Genomic DNA, 21505 nt, shown 5'->3' with positions numbered 1-21505 from the left:
CTCCACTAAGGAGGGCCTAATTCAGCCAGCTACCTACCTAACGGGCAAAGCAAAAGAATGTCTCCAAGGTGCGGCAAAAACACTGATGTATCTGATTACTATGTAGTTCCAAACAATAAAACCTCTTATCATAGATTTGCGCATCTGTAGCAATTTTATAGTAAGTTCACTATATTCTTCATACGTTTTGTTGTCATTGCTATTTTAACATGACTGCCCATATATAATCAAGAATTAAGCATGGTAATTTTTGATACAATCTCATCTCAAATTCAATAGAAGGTGAATTACCAGAGTATGGTGAAATAAAGCTAGACTTGAACAAAAAATAATCTACAATTTATTCCCCCCTCAAATTTCCAATGACTCTATTCAGAGACAAAGACATCCCCAGTTCATCTAAATTGCAACTGACCAAGATTCACATTGTCCCTCTTCTGTAATTTATAGCACATTCCGGAGATCATAGGGGGGAGAAAAAAAACCACAACCAACAGACCCAGTGACATTAGAAAGTAAAACAAGGACAGGTACAGTGGCTCATGCCAGTAATCCCAGCACTTTGGGAGGCTGAGGCGGCAGCTCACCTGAGGGTCAGGAGTTCCAGACCAGCCTCGCCAACATAGTGAAACTCCATCTCTACTAAAAATACAAAACTTAGCCAGGCATGCTGGCACATGCCTGTAGTCCCAGCTACTAGGGAAGGTAAAGGCACAAGAATCATTTGAACCCGGGAGGTGGAGGTTGCAGTGAGCCAAGATCACACTACTGCACTCCAGCCTGGGTGACAGAGTGAGACTCTGCCTCAAAAAAAAAAAAAAAAAAAAAAAAAAAGTAAAAGAAGGCATTATTTTTGTGCCCTCTATTCTGTTCCATTGGTCTAGGTATCTGGTTTTGGACCAGTACCATGCTGTTTTGGTTATTATAGCCTTGTAGTATAGTTTGAACTCAGGTAATGTGATGCTTTCCAGCTTTGTTCTTTGTGCTTGGGATTGTCTTGCCTATTCATGCTCTTTTTTGGTTCCATATGAATTTTAAAATTGTTTTTTTCTAATTCTGTGAAGAATGTTATTGGTAGATTGAATCTGTAAATTGCTTTGGGCAGTATGGCCATTTTAACAACATGGTGGATAGGAATGCTACTGATTTTTGTACATTGATTTTGCATCCTGAAATTCTGCTGAAGTAATTTATCAGATCAAGGAACTTTGGGGCAGAGACTATAGGGTTTTCTAGGTATAAAATCATAGCAGCTGCAAATAGGAATTCCACACACCTACAACCATCTGATTTTTGCCAGGGTTGACAACAACAAGCAATAAGGAAAGGATTCCTTATTCAATAAATGGCGCTAGGATAACTAGCTAGCCACATGCAGAAGATTGAAACTGGACCCCTTCCTTAGACCACATACAAAAATCAACTCCAGATGGATTAAAGAATACCATGTAAAACCTAAAACTATAAAAACCCTGGAGATAATCTACAAAATACCATTCTAGACACAGGCCCTGGAAGATTCTGTGATGAAGATGCCAAAAGCCACCACAGCAGAAATAAAAATTTGACAAATGGGACCTAATTAAATGAACAAGCTTCTGCACAACAAAAGAAACTATCAGCAGAGTAAACAGACAACCTACAGAATGGGAGAAAATATTTGCAAACTGTGCATCTGACGAAGGCCTAATATCCAGAATCTATAAGGAAATTAAATGTACAAGTAGAAAAACAAACAACTCTGTTAAAAAGTGGACAATGGACATGGGCACGTTTCAAAAGACAACATACAGCCAACAGGCAGATGAAAAAATGCTCAACATCACTAATCATTAGAGAAATGCAAATCAAAACCACAATGAGATAACCATCTCACACCAGTCAGAATGTTATTATTAAAAAATCAAAAAATAACAGAGGCTGGCAAGGTTGCAGAGAAAAGGGAATGCCTATACACTGCTGGTGGTAGTGTAAATTAGTTCAGCCATTGTGGAAAACAGTGTGGCGATTTCTCAAAGAATGTAAAACAAAACTACCATTCGATCCAGCAATCCCGTAATTAGGTATATACCCAAAGGAATATAAATAATTCTACCATAAAGTTACATGTACACATATGTTCACCACAGCACTATTCACAATAGCAAAAACACAGAAATCAACCTAAATGCCCACCAACAGTAGACTGGACAAAGGTAATGTGGTATATATGTGCCATGGAATACTAGGCAGCCATAAAAAAGAATGACATAAAGTCCTTTTCAGGAACATGAATGGAGCTCCATTATTCTAAGCAAACTAATGCAGGAACAGAAAGCCAAATACTGAATGTTCTCACTTATAAGTGGGAGCTAAACACTGAGAACACATGGACACAAAGAAGGGAACAACAGACACTGGGGCCTACTTTAGGGTACAAGGTGGGAGGAGGTACAGGATCAAAAAACTACCTATCAGGTACTATGCTTATTATCTGGGTGATGAAATAATCTGTACACCAAAACCCCATGACATGCAATTTACCTAGATAACAAACCTACACATGAACCCCTGAACCAAAAACTAAAAAAAAAGAGTGAAAGGAGGGGCACCTACTGAATACTCACTCAAATATTAAAAGCAGAAAACATATACCAAAGTATTTTTCTTCAAAGGTTTTCACCATCAGTGTTTTTCATCCAGTTCCTTCAAAATCAGTTTTACCAGTTTAGTGTCTCTGTGTTAAGTACAAATTGTTCCAAAATGTGGTCCTTACCGCCTCTCTTGGAAAACCCTCTGTTCCGTGTTGGATTATCTTCACAGTCATTACTAAACTCTTGAATAAAAATTAACATGTAAATAGCATTTAATTAACTTAAATGATGCAATATATAAAGAATAGCACTGTCACAAGATAAATTAGTAAGAAGGCAAAATATTTTCATAAGTTAAAATATAAACATATTTCTTCAAATAATTTTAACAGATATATAAAGACATTACTCAGAGTCAATTCCCTATACTCATCTCATGTATCTAAATATTAAAGGTTTATTATATGAAATTGAGAACCTACTATTTGCCAAGCATTATACTACGCAAAACAAAACAAAAAAAAAGTAAGAATTTCATAAATTTCAGTTTGACCAAAAATGATTTCAGGAATATCTAAGCTATTAAGTAATCAAGTGGTTCTCACATAAGGTCCATAGACCACTAGACTCTTCTATTTATAATGTCATATCTTTTCTGTAATTTACTTTTTTTTTGGAGACAGAGTCAAGCTCTGTTGCCCAGACTGGAGTGCACTGGCACAACCTCTGCTCACTGCAACCTCCACCTCCCGGGTTCAAGCGATTATCCCCACCTCAGCCTACCGAGTAGCTGCGATACAGGCATGCGCCACCATGCCTGGCTAATTTTTGTATTTTTAGGAGAGATGCGGTTTTGCCATGTTGGCCAGGCTGGTCTTGAATTCCTGAGCCTCAGGTGATTCGCCCATCTTGGCCTCCCAAAGTGCTGGGATTACAGGCGTGAGCCACCGCACCCGGCCAATTTACCATTCTTAATAAACTCGAGACATTTGTGCTTTCTTAAATATATACAAACTTTCCCCAATTCATCCTTATGAAATAATTTGGGGATATCCTAGCTTCTCCATTTTTAATGATATTAATAAGTAACATTCCCAGAGTTTTAAAATAGTGGTATGAGAGATTACTATACTGAAGGCTGCCTGAAAACTACCTGGAGAGTTGGTTAAAAATAAATTCCTAGGCCCCATTCCCAGAAATGTTTATTCTGAAAGGAATGATTTTTCAAAATGTAAAAGTTCTATGTTATTACTATGACATCAAGCTTTCCAGAAGATTCCAAAAAAAGTCACATTCGGGAATACAAAGATGGTTTCAAGGGATCTTTGTACATGTCATTAATATTTAATATCTGGGAACATTAAGTCAAAATAATGAGAGCAAGTGACTAAACAGCTTGCAGGCTATTAGCTAAGTTCCTGTGTAAAAGTCCCAATCCATTTAACAACTAATAACGCTCTACAATAAACAGTGACCCAAAGCTCTTGTTGCAGTCTCCTATTTCAGCTGCAGCTGACAACTGACAAACAATCCTGAAGAGCCATTAACAAGAAAACTTTCTGGAAAGTACGACTTAATACAATGTAGAAGGGCAGGAATGAAATAAGTTTTGAAAAGTTGGCCCTGGAATAACAATGATGATAACTAATATTTACTGCTTTCGAGAAAAAAAAAAAAAAAAAAAAAAACTATTAATCTGGGACCTGGCAAGGAAAAGAGTCTCACAATATCTTTGGCCAATTATTTCCCTAAAATAAACCTATAGTTATTTTGATCACAGTGGGAATAAAAATAGAAAACATTAAGAGAAGTTGGGTGATGGGTACATGAAAAACCTCTGTACTATTTTGCAACTTCTTATGAATAAAACTATTTCAAAATAAAAAATTACTTTAAAAAATAAGTGATCTCTATAGAGTTAGGAAATAAAGCTAAGTACAAACAAAAATGAGACAATGAAACCAAGATTAGTTACAACCTATTAATTATATAAAAATAACACATGGCCTGGCGCAGTGGCTCATGCCTGTAATCCTAGCACTGTGGTAGGCCGAGGCGGGCAGATCACGAGGTCAGGAGTTTGAGACCCACCTGGCCAACATGGTGAAACCCCGTCTCTACTAAAAATACAAAAAAAAAAAAAAAAAAAATTTAGCAGGGCATGATGGCGGGCCCCGTAATCCCAGCTACTCAGGAGGCTGAGGCAGGAGAATCACTTGAACCCTGGAGGCAGAGGTTGCAGTGAACCAAGATTGTGCCATTGCACTCCAGCCCAGGCGACAGTGCAAGACTCCGTCTCAAAAAATAATAATAACACATAAAGTATGTACCTGGCCCTGTTCTAAATGTATCACATGTATTAACTTTCTAAAGTTTCACAAAAACCTTGTGAAGTAGATATAATCATCGTTATACAAATAGAGAAAATGAAAAACAGAAAGTTACAGGCTTTTTCAAGATAATACAATTGCCAGGAGGAGGATCTGAGTCTCACACCTAGGTGTTCAAATCCAGTATCTGAGTTCCTTATCACTGCAATATACCAGCTTAAGCAAAGTAGATTACAGGGGAAAAAAATTTAAAAACATACCATTCATTTGTGTCCAGAGTAAAAAGCTTCTACCGTGTGCTCAGAACTTGGGCTTGCTAACAATTGAGACAATGAATGAATTCAATCCATATATACGTATATATACATACATATATATGTATATATACACACACACACACACACACACACACTTTTTTTTTTTTTTTTTTTAGGGGGACTAAGAACGAAAAAAGAAGAAAGTAGATCAAAACAAAGCAAGCAGGCCACTTCGGAGAGAAGTTCTCTCAAGTGCTATGAGAAACTGGAATTTGTATTCAAAAGCTCTCTGGCCCACCATCTCTAGAAAGGGGTCAAGTAGGTAGAAAGGTCTGTGTATACGTAGAAATGATCTTGAATATTAAATGAGTTTAAAGTTGAGAGATCAGAATAGAAACACATAGAAATGGAAAAGAATAAAAATGATGGTATTTTTCTTCTCTCATAAATACTAGTTCTACGTCATATATGTTTTCATTTGAATGGGATAGGAGATAAAGAAGAGAAGTAGGAAGAAAGAGAATGGCAATAGTTTGGAGAAACAGTCTCGTTTGATAATTAAAATCTGGCCTTATACCAAAAGTGTTTTAAGGTGATCAGTTCTAGGTTTGGTTTTGACTTGGGGAATCAAAGTGTTTAATAAGATCAAGCTTCAAATATTTAATGAAGAAAGATAGATGACATCTGAGTGTTTATCATGAATGTGTCTGGTATTGAGCTGTGTGCTTTTACATGCATTCTCACTTAGTCTGCCTAACCACTTATAAAATGAATACCTGCCATTTTTATAGAATAGAAAACTGCTTAGAAAAATTAAGAAACTCGTTCTACTTCAACTAGCAGGTAGCAAGGCAGAGACATGAAGCCAAGTTTGGCACCCTAAAGTGTTCTATGTTATAAAGATTTCATACATCAATGGTTACCAAACACAGGAGGTATCAGGATCACCATGGATGCTTTTAAATACAGGTTCTAAGGCCTCACCCAAATCGACTCAATCAGATTTGGGAAGGCACTGGTTTATCGTACTCCATCTTCTGGTATCACTATTCTCATCATTCTCTGTATTTCTGTAGAGTGTCAGTACCTTCAACGGAATTGTCTTTAATTTCAGCACTGATTTACATTCTCATGAAACTTTTTCTTAGATTTACTTGAATCTAAATGTGACCCTATGTATCACAAACTGTATTTATATAGAGTGAAGTTTCACTTGACTACTTCTTTTTACTATCTATCCCCATTTTCTTAAGTTTCAGAGCATTCAAAAGTTGTACCTCATGGATTAAGGCAGATGACAACAGGCCAAATTAGGATGCCTGAATTCTTTATGTACAAAGCAGTAATATCCTTGGTTAAGGCTTTGGATATAGCTACTTCATAAAATCTGGTTTAAATAAGTTAGAATTGGCCCGGACTAAGAGACTTAATCTTAATTTCTCTTTTTTAGCATGTACTCTTGACATTAAATTCTAAAACACAAAAATATCAACCTTACCTCTCCAAAAACCAGAGCTATGACCGTCTTCAAACTTGCTGTTTGAAAAACCTATACAAAATATAAAATGAAACAATTTCCTGTACCTCTGTGGTAAAAGTAATAACCACACAGGAACTACTAGTTATGATGCCTTCTAAGATAAGCGATACATAATTGTATACATAACTATCACATGCAAATTCACTCAGGCTGTACAACAATTTCTGCTTTGTGTCAGTTTATCAACTTCATTCTCTTAAAATAACTCTCTTTTCAACCAATTCTGTATTACCTCAATTGTCATATACTCCTCTATATGCAAATGGGCAAAACAGAGGAATAAGTCAGTGTAACCACTATATGTCTTCTATTTTGATGGTTATCAAAATTCTCAAAATTTTACAAACTCAATCTCTTCATCTGCTAAGGTCAATACAACTAAATTATAACCCAATAACTCAATGATTTTCTCCTCAATAACATGAAAATCTTGTTAGCTTCTTTTTGTTTACTCTTTTTTAAAAAGTCGTCAAGTTTTGCTTTCAAACTTATTTCCTAAAAACCTATGTCTAAGAGTTATACATCTCTGAAGCATATAGACATGTCTCTAGAATTAATTTTAAAAGCATTCATCAGTAATCTTTCATAAAATTAAAAAATGTTTTTAATAAGTTTTAATAAGATAATCTTTAGTGCAAAGGCACTCACGGAATATATACCTTCAAATTAAATGTCAATATGGAATGTCTGTCAATCAGTATTTAAACTCAATTATTAAAAAAAATCACTCAAGTTTTGATTGTAAGATATCATAACCAAGTAATTACCTCTGTTTCCAAAACTCTTTCCAACTCCAAAACCACCCATTGTGGATGTATTATCTTGTTTATTAGACTCACCAGCATCTGAAAAAGGTTGGACAGTTAAACTCTTTAACATATAAAATTAAGTATGTCATCATCAAAAACTAAGAATTAAATGAATTTCTGGCATAAAGGGACTTCCAAGGATGGGAAAAGAGTAGCATAGAAACCTAAAATTAATTAATATACCTGCAACTTAAAAGAAAAACTCTTAAATTGTGATACCAAGGTAAAAACAAATCTACTACTGGTGAAATACAGCTTTCTCCTAGTTGGTATTATATTGGAGATCTTCAAGCAGGAAAATTCTGCTCCATAGTTTTCTATACGTTGAATTCTCATCTTGGTAGAGCCAGCTATTACGCTCTGCCCTGTGTGAAAGTCATTGCTATTGAAAATCTTACACTCGTGTCCTGTTTAACTGTTCTATTTTTTATTTTTCTATTTCTTACTTTATCATATCCTTTCCATTTTTAAAATTAAAACAAGGGGCTACATAAGGGAAAAACCTAAGACTACCACTCCCTTCCTGGCCTCCCCATCTCGCCATACTATTTTCCCATACTAACCTTCTTAGCTTTGTTTCTCACTATGTAATTCTAAACACCCAACATTTTAATTCACACCAAACAACTCCAATACTCCACATTGTCAACTTCTAATATTTTGTATCTTTGTACATGCTATTCCTTTGGCATGGCATTCCCTGCTTTCCTATTTGTCTTATCAAAATTCATTTCATTCTTCAAAAAACCAATTATGTGACGTCTTCTTTTAGTCCTCCAGTCATAATTTATCCTTCTTCCACATTCCCACAGCATACTATCTGTACCTTTTTAAAGTAGTATTTCTTTCCATGTGTTTCTCTGCCACTAAATTAAAAATCTCGAGAGCAGAGATGTGACAGCAAGAACGATTATTTAAAATTAAAAATTAAAAAAAGAACAGGAGAGACATCCAAAACGGCATAAAATGAGGCTTTAAACTATCACTGAGAAAAAAATTAAAGCATTCCCTGTGATTCCTATATACTGTCTTACTTACTTCTGTAATACCCTTGTAGAGGGGAGTTAAAAGGGATCTGTGTAACTCCTAAAACCACATGTAAAATTGTGTATGCCCAACTATAAAAGTATTTTAATCAGACTTCAAAGATGTGTGATTCAAGAAGTCCAAGCTACTTAGACATACTTCACAGGACATAACAAGTTAGTCGATATTTTAAGCAATGAAGAGTCAACTTCAAAAACCACATTATTAGTTATGCAAGTTCTACTGAGAAGAAAATCAAGATTGAAACTATATAGGCCAGGCACGGTGGCTCACGTCTATAATCCCAGCATATTGGGAGGCCGAGGCAGGTGGATCACCTGAGGTCAGGAGTTCAAGACTAGCCTGGCCAACATGGTGAAACCCTGTCTCTACTACTAATTAAAAAAAAAAAAATTAGCTGGGCGTGGTGACACACACCTGTAATCTCAGCTACTCAGAAGGCTGAGGCAGGAGAATCACTTGAACCTGGGAGGCGGAGGTTGCAGTGAGCCGAGATTGTGCCATTATACTCCAGCCTAGGCAACAAGAGCAAAACTGTCTCAAAAAAGAAAAAAAAAAAAAAAGGAAACTATATAAAATGTTAGAAGAATCATACGGAAAATAAGTTATACTCATGGGTCTACAAATGTCCCAGGTTATATAAAATATAAAGCTAACTGTTTAAAGTATTAACAACTGAGAGTTCTGATCAGAAATTTTATGTGTATTTCAACCTAAAACACGAAAATAATTTGTGGTAAAATCTGCCTCAGTGATGATTTTCTCATTGAAAAAGGTTTTATTCAAAAATATTTAGAAGCCTGTATCAAAATATCACATAACCTCTACTAAAATATAATTTTAAGATATCTAATAAATATGCTCCTAAATGTAGTATTAAAATATTTCTAATGTTAGTAGTAGCTAACAAAACCTCATTTGAATCTCTTAGCACAATTACATTGTCCAAATAAGCAATGCATCTTAATATGCAGGCTTAAAAACCAATATATATGTGTATATTTGAATAAATCATTTCCATTAGTGGCAGAAACATGTCAAAATATAAAACTCAAATTTGTGTTCATTGTCTCTAAAGAAATTAAATTTTCCAAATGTCAAATAAAACATCATGCCTCTTTCAGTTTCCACAGCAAAAATATCTGCAAGTATCAATAGTTTTTCAAAAAATAACATCTCATAAATTCAAGAATAAGTGTCAAGTATGTTTACCAAATAGCCCTAGCTATAGCATCCCCTAAAAGATAAAAAAATGACCATATGGATTTTCAAATAAATTTAACTTTAAGTTCTAATATGTTATTGCACTATAATAATATGGCACATAATATTTCTAGCATGTTAATACTAAGTCTAAAAATGGACTGTAGAAAGGTGTTTTGCTGTGTCATTATCTGTCCTATCAGGTGGTTGTTCTAAAAGTAAAATTTAAAAATTCAATAATGGCAAAATAAACTCTTAAAAAATTAATAGTAATGAGCTAACAAATGTTTCCTATACTGCCTTTTCTTGAAAAATATAAAATTCAAGAAAGAGTCCCTCTCACCTCTAATCCCTGAAACTTTTACAAACATTCTTCCCGCGTCAATTGTTGGAAATCGATATCATAAACACATTAAGAAGCAGCTCTGTGAATCATCCATCCATCCAACCCATCCATCCCTCCAACCAATCTGTCTCATCAACTTAATACTACTCCCTACTATCCCAAAGAAATAAAACAGCAAAAAGAAAATGAACTTGGAAAAATGATGAACTCATTATCTCAACACCAAGTATACTATACACTGAGTTACAACAGACTTAGCTTTGTACCAAACGGCCACGAAAGCCTCTATATATCCAATTATTCAACAGTTCAGGAGATTAAGGAAAGACAAAGATGCTTACCTCTGTTTCCAAAATTCCGCCCAGAGGCAAATCCACTTTTCATGAAATGATCTCTTCGAGAAGGTCCGTCATCCATTTCTAAAGCAAACAACATTTTGAAGTCAAATAAAAGCAAGTATCTAATACTTGCAAACCTTAAGCCTTCTCAATGTGCCACACGTGGCAAAGGAGAAATTTTATATAGCAGTAAAAAAGGTGACAAACAGCCCAGTTAAAAAAAAAAAGGCTGTATGAATAGACAGTTCTCCTAAAGAAAAATAAATTGTGACTAAATCTCATTCATAAAGAATTAGAATCAAAAGATAGCAATTTTTAACCTCATAATTGAATGGAAAAGTCCTTTCCATTCCCTGAAAGAAAATAACAAAATAAATACATTTTAAAAAAATGGAAAACAGTCTTAAATTTGCTAATAGCCACAACAAGGACACAGGGAAACAAGCACAAAACATACACTGTATTTAGATTATAAACTAGATCAATCTTGATCCTAATTTAAAAGGCATATACTCTAAAAGTACAGTAACATGAATTTCTCCTCTGGATATAATCACATGGTTATCCAGACAGACATAAAAAAAAGTTTTTATAAGCACTGTCTGTAATACCAAATAAGTGATCAAAGTGGAATGAAGAAATTATGGTCATCCATACAATAGTATGCACAGGGATTCCAAAGAAATATACAGCTTCAACATTAAAGCGCTCACATTCTTCAACAATGGAGAGTGTTTATCAACTGGCCATGTAGAAGGGCCATAATGCAAATTCAACAAAAGAGTTCAAAAATCAATTCATATACATGAGATTCTCTCATCACAATGCAATCAAATCAAAAGCTATTAAATATGAAAAAAATTGTTTAAAATCCCATTCGGTGACGTATTTTTAAAAACATTTCTATATAACCCACAGCTCAAAAAAAAAACCTCACAATGGAAGTTTAAAAATACTTCAAATTATATGATAAAAATGTGACTTTATCAGTATTTAAACATTTATACTAGAAAATAAGAACTCAATAAGCTTAATAGCCATCTCAACAAGAATATTAGAAAAACAAAGTAAATCACACAAAAGTAAAGGAAATAAAGAACGAAAATTAATAAAATAGGAAACAGCTTTGGAAGACCAAAGTGGGAAGAGATGCTTGAGGCCAGGAATTTGAGACCAGCCTGGGCAACATGGCAAGACCCTATCTCTACCAAAAAAAAAAAAATTTTAAGTAGCTGAGTATGGTGGTACACACCTGCAGACCCAGCTATTCGGGAGGTTACGGCAGGAGGATCACTTGAGCCCAGGAATTCAAGGCTGCAGTGAGTTATGATTAAATCACTGTACTCGCAGCCTGGGAAACAGAAAGAGACCTTGTCTGTCTGTCTGTGTCTCTTTTTTTTTTTTTTTTAAGGAAACAAACGTAATATAGTGGCTCAAAAAGGCCAAAACTTGGTTCTTCGAAAAGACCTATAAAATTTGCCAGGGTAACAAACTACTAGAGGACTAATACCGGGGGTGAGGGGAAAACAGACACAAAGACACAAATGAACACTATTAGAAATGTGTTTAAAAAGAATCTCAAAGAACAGAAAGACAACTAGAGAACTTCTCTGAACAACTTTATGCTAGTAAATTAAAAGAAATGAAAAAGTTCCTAGAAAATTGACTCACCAAAAGTGACTCAAGAATCAATAAAAAACCCAACTCTCCTACAGAAGTTAAATCAGTACTTAATTTTCTGCATCGGAAAGATGCAGAGAGATCGGGTTTTACAGGTGAATTCTACCAAACTCTCAAAGGACAAATCATTCAACTGTCATACAACTCTTTCAGGAAACAGAGAAATTACTCACCAACTCATTCTACAGACGAACATAACCTTGATATGAAAGTTCAGAAGAAAATTATAAACCTCTTACTCATAGATACAAAATCTCAAAAACAAATATTAGCAAACCAAACCCAACAGAAAATTGAATGGATAAAATATATTATGACTAATTGGGTTTATCTCAGTATGCAAGGGTATTTAACACTACCATATCTAAAAAAAAGGTAACATACAACATTAATAAAAAAAAAAAACAAAACTAATCTCTCCGGATAAAGTATATTACATAATTTAACACCTTTCATGACTTAACATATACTTAGCAAACTAAGGAATGATGAGAGTTTGTTCATAACAGCAAAAACGGAAACAACCCAAATGTGCACAAGAATTTTTTTGTTTTGTTTTGTTTTGTTTGAGATGGAGTCTTGCTCTGTCACCCAGGTTGGAGTGCAGTGGCGTGATTTCCGCTCACTGCGACCTCTGCCCCGCGGATTCAAGCAATCCTCCTGCCTCAGCCTCCTGAGTAGCTGGGACTAGAGGCATGTGTACCACAATATCCAGCTAATTTTTGTATTTTTTTGTAGAGACAAGGTTTCACCACATTGGCCAAGCTGGTCTCAAACTCCTGGCCTTAAGTAATCCACCCACCTCCCATAGTGCTGGGATTACAGGCATGAGCCACCGCGCTCGGTGGGTAATGTTCTTAAAATTAGTGGTGGTTCAAAACATTAAGCTTTATGGTTTACATAAGACTTTAATACAGAAGATTTTTTTCATGAAAAGGTCTTCAATAAAGATTCTACAATAAAGTCACAGGGTAACAATTATTCTTGGGAATCCTACCTCTCACTAGTTGGAAAAGAAGTCATTATACGAAAAGATACTTGCAAATGCATGTTTATAGCAGCACAATTTGCAATTTCAAAAATATGGAACCAGCCCAAATGCCCATCAATCAATGAATGGTGTATAGATACACCATGGAACACTATTCAGCCAGAAAAAGAAATGAAATAATGGCATCTGCAGCAACCTGGATGGAAATGGAGACCATTATTCTTAGTGAAGTAACTCAAGAATGGAAAACCAAACAGCAGATATTCTCACTCATAAGCAGGAGCTAAGCTATGAGGATGCAAAGGCATAAGAATGATACAATGGACTTTGAGGACTTGGGGAAAGGAGTGGGATGTGGGGTGAGGGATAAAAGACTACAAATTGGATACAGTGTATACTGCTCAGGTAATGGGTTCACCAAAATCTCACAAATCACCACTAAAGAACTTATTCATGTAAGCAAACACCACCTGTTCCCCAAAAACCTATGTAAATAAAAACTATATAAAAATGATGGTACAAGAGTAGAAAGTTCTAAGAAAGAATTAACCCAGTTTACCTTGTTATTAGCACGCAATCCTAAGGAAAATATACAATTATTTCCTTTCCATTTTTTAGTAGTTTTAAATATCACAGTAGTTTCACATGTAAATGTGAAAGTTTACACTCACTTTCATGAATGTAATGATATGCTGTCATTGATATATATCATGGCAATCCCCATAATACATACTATACATAGCAATAAAAATAAGCCTCTAATACCAATAAATGATGGAGTATAGATGCTCTTCTTGAATGCTATGAAATCCACCAAAATAAACCAAAAGAAATGAAAATGAAGTCCATTTAAAATGAATTTAGTGTTAGTGTACACAATCCCCAATAACTGACCACAAAGAATATCTTCCAATATAGTTACACTTGGACCAAATCCAAAGAGGCTCAAATATTGAACAAGAACTTAAAAAAAAATCCATATACTAAAACCACCAAGCAAAAGAACCCAATTATGTATGAGACTTCAGTATGCGCTCTAGGACTCTATAATCTTCCAACCTTTCTCCACAGTGATTTGCCTAAACCAGAGTGAGGAAAATTAAAGGAAGATGAGAAAAGACTTGGTGGCAAAGTTTTGAAACTATTTAGTGGTGCTTAGGGCTGCCAGCTGTCCTGACTGCCAATCCCTTTCATTATCCCAAGTAGCTGAAACACTAAACACTTAGAATTCAGTGTCAAGTCTTCCAAGAAGAGACCTCAGAGTATAATAGTAATGTGCATACAAATTACCTGGTGATCTCATTAAAACATACATTCTGATGCAGTAGTTCTGGATGCGGTATGAGATTCTTCATTTCTAACAAGTTCCCAGGTGATGCCAATGCTACTGTTCTGCCAATCACATTCAGAGAAGATTTTTATATCCACCAAAAGACATGAATTGGAAAACATTCTTAAGAGAACCATTCATAATAGGCAAATACTGGAAACTACAAAAATGACCATCAATATTTTAATTTATGGTATATTTACATAGGGAATATCATACATCCACAAATAACCTATAACTACTTCTAACAACTTGGAGAAAACCTCAACAAAAAAAGAACACAATGCATGATGCCATTTTATATAACTGCCATTTATAGGGAAAACTGATCTATGCTGTTAGAAATCAGGATAATAGTCACCTCTGGACAGAGGGACAGTGCCTGGAAGAAAAAGGAAGGCTTCAAGGGTGCTGTCAATAATGCTGTTTTTCTTGATCTGAGTGCTGGCTTGCAGGGAGTGTTCAGCTTGTGATAATTCAGTGAGCTGTACATTTATGTTGTGTATCTTACTGAAATACATATTGAATCTATGTGTACACTATGCTTCAATAAAGTTTAAAAAAAAAAACAATCTGCCCTAGACAGTTTTATGGACAAATTCTATACAACTTGTAAAAAAACAGGTAATTTTCATGTTCCGGAGCTTACTGGAAAATACGAAAAGCTTGAAACCAAAACCAAGTGAGGACAACATGACAGAAGAAAACTATACACCAATCTTACATTAATTCAGAAGTGCTAAATAAAATATCTAATTTCATCCAGTACTACAATAAAATAGTCATGTAAGGCTTAGCCCAGGAATACAAAGTTCATTTAAAAATTCATTTACTACATTAATAGATATGAGGGAGAAATAATAGAAATCAGTGATTCTAAAAAGCCATTTGATAACATTCAACTGCCATTCCTGAACAAAACAAATATTCAAGTAGAAATGAAAAGAAACTCTCTTGGTATGGTTAAAAAAATAACTATTAGTAGCCTAATGCAAATATCATAATTATAAAACTTTGGGAGCATTCCCACTGAAGTGAGGAAAAGCCTAGATGTTTGTTATTTCTACTATTCACCAATGAACTGTAGATTTTATCCAATGCTTTAAGACAACAAAGAACAAAATCGTTTAAGAGATGAAATTTGTATCACACATCAGCAAGGAAAAGACAGAATGCTTAGATGGTGCTGGGAAAAACCAGGTTGTTATAGGGACAGAAATAAAATTGGGTCCCTATTTCTCACCATATTGAAAAAAAGGGATTCAACGGTACATTTAAAAATGGTTAGGATGGTAAATTTTCTATTATGTCTAGTTTACCACAGTTCACAAACAAAATTCCTCAATAACTAGAGACCCATGGTCAGGGCTGACCAGAAAAACTTTAACGTCAAAGATTCCTTTTTTGTAAGTCATTTAGGTATATTCATATTGCATACACTATGTCTTGATTTGACACTCAAATAAATATGGCCACCATGATTCAAAAAGGATGAGTTCAGATGATTAAAAACTCAATGTGAAAGGCAAAAAGTCTAAGGAAGATAATGTAGGAGGCTACTTTTTGACAGAGATGGGGAAGAATTTCTTAAACTACAAAATCAAATCAAGAAGCAAAAAAATTATTTAATAACTTCAGAATTAAATTTTTGATTAATAAGGCATATCATGAACAAAGCTGACAGACAACAGAATGGAAGAAGATATTCAGTGTCTAAATCAGGAAAGAGCCTAAAATCTAGAATATTAACAATGCCTGCCAATCAACAATAGGAAGAGCTAGCTCAATAGAAAAATAGACTAAAAATATGAACAGGCAACTTACAAAAATAGAAACTTACAGAATAACAACATGTATATGAAGAGACAGTCAGATACACGCATATTAAAGCAATGACGCTGGGCATGGTGGCTCACGCCTATAATCCCAGCACTTTGGGAGGCCAAGGCAGGAGGATCACTTGAGCTCAGAAGTTCAAGACCGGCCTAGGCATCATAGCAATACCTCATCTCTGCTAAAAATTTTAAAAATCAGCCAGACATGGTGGTGCAAGTCTGTAGTCCCAGCTACCCAGGAGGCTGAGGCAGGAGGATTGCTTGAGCCGAGAGATTGAAGCTGCAGTGAGCTATGATTGCAGCACTGCACACCAGCCTGGACAACAGAGTAAGGCCCTGTCTCAAAAAACAAACAAACAAAAAAAAGATTTTACTTTACACCCAAATAGACTGGCTAAAATTAATTAAAATTAAAAATGTCAAACGTTGGTGGGAATATAGGGACTATGAGAACCCTCACATCCTAATGATCGCAGTATAAACTGGTATAGCTATTCTGGAGAGCAATTTTTGAAATATTTAGACAAATTAAGTACATTACTCCTTTCCATAACCCTGTAATTCTACTCGAGTCCACTATCCAAAGTAATTCTCACTCTGGCCCATAAATGAACATATACAAGAATGCCCATCCTACGGTAACAGAGGGGAACAGGAGGTAATCTCAGTGCCTACCATGGAGGGAGAATGGGAGTAGATAAAACTTGGTGATAAAAGTATATGAAATACCATGCAATCATTAGAAATAAGGAAATCAATTATCAATTAGGAATATATTTTAAACAGTGATGAGGGGGAAAAGTAAAAAAAAAAAATTTCTAAGTTAAAAATACACACCAAAATATGCTCAGAAAACACACATTTAAAAATATACACAGAGCAGCCATGTCCTCCACCCTTCCCTTCTGTGCTGATGCTGCCCGGCTCATGTCAGCCTCTAGCCTGCCTTCAATTAGTTGTGGAGTTCCAATGAAGAAATATTTGAGGTTAATGTAGAAATTACTAAACAATCTACACTATCAAGGTCAGGTTGGAAGATCTGGGAATGAATGATTGAAGGATATGATGACCCAGTCCTCTACCAAATAATGAAGCAGTATTTTAAAAGGTCATTCAGCGGTGCACGCCCCATAAAGATGACCCTCCTCCTCCTCCTGAGAATAATGAGAAGAAAAATGAACAGACAAAAATCCTGTTTGGGACCAAGAATTCCTGAAAATTCACCAAGGAACTCTCTTTGAACTTACTCTAGCTGCAAGCTATTATCAAAGGTTTGTTACATGCAAGACTGCTGCCAATAAGATCAAGGAGAAAACACCTGTAGACATTCCCAAGACCTTCAATATCAAAACGACTTTACTGAAGGGGAGGAAGCCCACATACACAGAACCACTGGTGTGAAGAAAAGCGAAATGTGCCTGACACTGTAAAGATTGTTCCAAATACTAGTTGCACTGCTTTAGAGTTTATAATTATTAATATAAAAAAGTAGACAAATACAACAGCAAATCGACTGCATTAGCAGAATATTATCATTGCATGTGTAGTTTGAGTACAGATTCCAAACCTATTGCTGAGTTTCTTCTAGTGTGATTAAAAGTTTTTTTGTTTTTTTTTTTGCTCTGAATAAAACTTAACTGTGGATTCTCTACAGAAACTGACATTTTGGTATTTCCCTCCTTTTGTAAAGCAATTTCTGCCTAGTTTGTAATCCAGTTAACTTTAGTGGCCTTTTAAAAGTTAGCAATGCAAATAAAACAACTTGCAAAAAGTTTTCTAGGAAAAAAAAAAAAAAAGGACACACACACACACACACACACACACACACACACACACACACACAAAAGAATTGCTCCTTTGGGGAAGGGGAGGGCAAGAAATCCCTAAAACTTCTTCCCACAAACAGCTTGTTTCAAAAATCAAACATGAGTAATAAAGAAATCAGCAAAAGCAACATAGGAGCTATACAATATAGTAAGGACAGAGAGGGAGGAAGGGAAGGCTGGAACTAGCATATACAGTTACAAAAACTTTTATCTCAGAGACTACACGATTCTGCTCTTCCAAACAAAACAGCCTGGCCCTGGCCCAATCACTTGACGGTAGAGCCCATCACTGCGTCCCTGCACAGAGTTGACTTTCTAATCAGCATTTTAATGATCCACCCTCAAATACAAGGCAGGCAAGGTTCAGCAGAATTTTTTTTTTTTTTAAGAGACAGGGTTTCATTCCATCAGCCCGGCCGGAGTGCAGTAGTGTGATCAACGCTCACTGTAACCTCAAAATTCTATACTCAAGCAATCCTCTTACCTCAGCCTCTCAAGTAGCTGGGATTACAGGTGCACATCACCAAGCCCAGCTAATTTAAAAAATTTTTTTGTACAGATAGTGTCTCACTTTGTTTCCCAGACTGGTCCTGAACTCCCCGCCTTCAGGCAATTCTCCCACCTCAGCCTCCCAAAGCGAAGGGATCAAAGGCATAAGCCACTACACCTGGCTCCTACTGACATTTCAAAGCCAAGTAACGTGAAATTGTTTTCACTTAATTTTGGAAATAATCAGATAATACCAGTTGTTTAGAAGGGTTTCCATGACTATTAAATAAAAGCAAGATGTGATACAACAGGATTCCATTTCTATAAAATACAGAATGAAAAGACGCATGTCTAAATACAATTTTAAGAGCATGAAAAGAGTATGGAAGGTAAGCATGGGCAGGCAAAGGAAAAACAAGACAGGTATTTATAAAAAAGGAACATACATATTAATATATTATGCCAGTGGCATACGATCATGTATGTGGGAATATACATAGGAATCTAAAAAATCAGAGTCAACAGACATCCATGGTGGTTAAATTTGGGGGCCAAGATTTCAGATTTTCTTTCTCCCTTTTTCCTTTTTATTAAAACAATAAGCATATTTAGGTATTTGCTTGGCTTACATTCACTGGCCTGGTTTATATTTCTCTAATAAGAAAATTTTCATAAAAAAATTCTGAAGAACTACAAAAAGTACTTGTTATCTAGAAGAAGGTAAGCAGGCAATCAATATTTTGCATTAGTGATTTTCATTAATAATTTCATTTCATTAGCCTAAATATTCATAGGTCTAATGCTTAAAAAACCTTAGCTTTTAGTTGGTGGTTATTTCAGTCTAGTTTCTTGAAAATTCCAATACAAAACAGTGTTATGCTTTAATATACTATAGACCTAAACTTTCAATCCTTTACAAATATTGGCTTCTGCTCATACCTCAAAAAACTAGGTTTCTCCTGATTACACAGCAATCTATGCAAATAGACATGTTAAGAGGTATCTATTACGTCTATCCATTTATCTTTCTGGAACACTCTAAGTACACACAGAGTTTATAGGGTAGAAGCAAAATTAGCCCTTTGCTGGGGTTTCAGCAGGCAGGATTCCAAGAACTTCTGAGAATCTGAATATTTCTATATTAAATCACTGTGTTTAAATGTTTATAAAAGATAAACATATTTTGAAAATAGCAAGGGCATCTCTTTTAAACTTAACTTTCGTCCTTGAGCCCACCACAGCTCAAGGAGGCCTGCCTGCCTCTGTAGGCTCCACCTCTGGGGGCGGAGCACAGACAAACAAAAATTCAGCAGGAACCTCTGCAGACTTAAATGTCCCTGTCTGACTGACAGCTTTGAAGAGAGTAGTGGTTCTCCCAGCACGCAGCTGAAGATCTGAGAATGGACAGACTGCCTCCTAAAGTAGGTCCCTGACCCCCAAGCAGCCTAACTGGGAGGCACCCCCCAGTAGGGACAGACTGACACCTCACTCGGCCGGGTACTCCTCTGAGACAAAACTTCCAGAGGAACTATCAGACAGCTGAATTTCTGGTCTCACGAAAATCCACTGTTCTGCAGCCACCGCTGCTGACACCCAGCCAAACAGGGTCTGGAGTGGACCTCTAGCAAACTCCAACAGACCTGCAGCTGAGGGGCCTGTCTGGTAGAAGGAAAACTAACAAACAGAAAGGACATCTACACCAAAAACCCATCTGTACATCACCATCATCAAAGACCAAAAGTAGATAAAACCACAAAGATGGGGAAAAAACAGAGCAGAAAACCTGGAAACTCTAAAAAGCAGAGCACCTCTCCTCCTCCAAAGGAATGCAGTTCCTCACCAGCAACGGAACAAAGCTGGATGGAGAATGACTTTGACGAGTTGAGAGAAGAAGGCTTCAGACGATCAAACTACTCTGAGCTACGGGAGGAAATTCAAAACAATAGCAAAGAAGTTAAAAACTTTGAAAAAAAATTAGACGAATGGATAACTAGAATAACCAATGGAGAGAAGGGCTTAAATGAGCTGATGGAGCTGAAAGCCAAGTATCGAGAACTACGCGAAGATTGCAGAAGCCTCGGTAGCCGATGCGATCAACTGGAAGAAAGGGTATCAGCAATGGAAGATGAAATGAATGAAATGAAGCAAGAAGGGAAGTTTAGAGAAAAAAGAATAAAAAGGAACGAACAAAGCCTCCAAGAAATTTGGGACTATGTGAAAAGACCAAACCTACGTCTGATCGGCGTACCTGAAAGTGATGGGGAGAATGGAACCAAGTTGGAAAACACTCTGCAAGATATTATCCAGGAGAACTTCCCCAATCTAGCAAGGCAGGCCAACATTTCAGGAAATTCAGAGAAATTCAGAGATTCAGGAAATACAGAGAACACCACAAAGATACTCCTCAAGAAGAGCAACTCCAAGACACATAATTGTCAGATTCACCAAAGGTGAAATGAAGGAAAAAATGTTAAGGGCAGCCAGAGAGAAAGGTTGGGTTACCCACAAAGGGAAGCCCACCAGACTAACAGCTGATCTCTCAGCAGAAACTCTACAAGCCAGAACAGAGTGGGGGCCGATATTCAACATTCTTAAAGAAAAGAATTTTCAACCCAGAATTTCATATCCAGCCAAACTAAGCTTCATAAGTGAAGGAGAAATAAAATACGTTACAGACAAGCAAATGCTGAGAGATTTTGTCACCACCAGGCCTGCCCTAAAAGAGCTTCTGAAGGAAGCACTAAACACGGAAAGGAACAACCGGTATCAGCCCCTGCAAAAACATGCCAAATTGTAAAGACCATTGAGACTAGAAAGAAACTGCATCAACTAACGAGCAAAATAACCAACTAACATCATAATGACAGGATCAAATTCACACATAACAATATTAACTTTAAATGTAAATGGG

At 36.0% G+C, this 21505-nt stretch overlaps 1 protein-coding gene across 5 annotated transcripts in view; it reads right to left on the bottom strand.

The window, feature by feature from the left end:
- DDX4 (DEAD-box helicase 4) overlaps positions 1-21505 on the bottom strand; it is an 81542-nt gene that overhangs the window by 45427 nt on the left and 14610 nt on the right. For all 5 annotated transcript variants that reach the window (XM_058434121.1, XM_058434119.1, XM_032145135.2 and 2 more), the window contains 4 exons: positions 10447-10524; positions 7468-7545; positions 6659-6709; positions 2756-2815 (listed from right to left, as the gene is read on the bottom strand). In XM_058434121.1, the coding sequence (XP_058290104.1) occupies positions 2756-2815; positions 6659-6709; positions 7468-7545; positions 10447-10524 (267 nt within the window). The remainder of the gene's footprint in view (positions 1-2755; positions 2816-6658; positions 6710-7467; positions 7546-10446; positions 10525-21505) is intronic.

The sequence above is a fragment of the Hylobates moloch genome, unplaced genomic scaffold, assembly GCF_009828535.3.
Source record: "Hylobates moloch isolate HMO894 unplaced genomic scaffold, HMol_V3 SCAFFOLD_23, whole genome shotgun sequence".
In the NCBI taxonomy this organism is placed as follows: Eukaryota; Metazoa; Chordata; class Mammalia; order Primates; family Hylobatidae; genus Hylobates; species Hylobates moloch.
The sequence above is the reverse complement of the archived record's forward strand: the minus strand, read 5'-3'. Positions and strand labels throughout refer to the sequence as shown.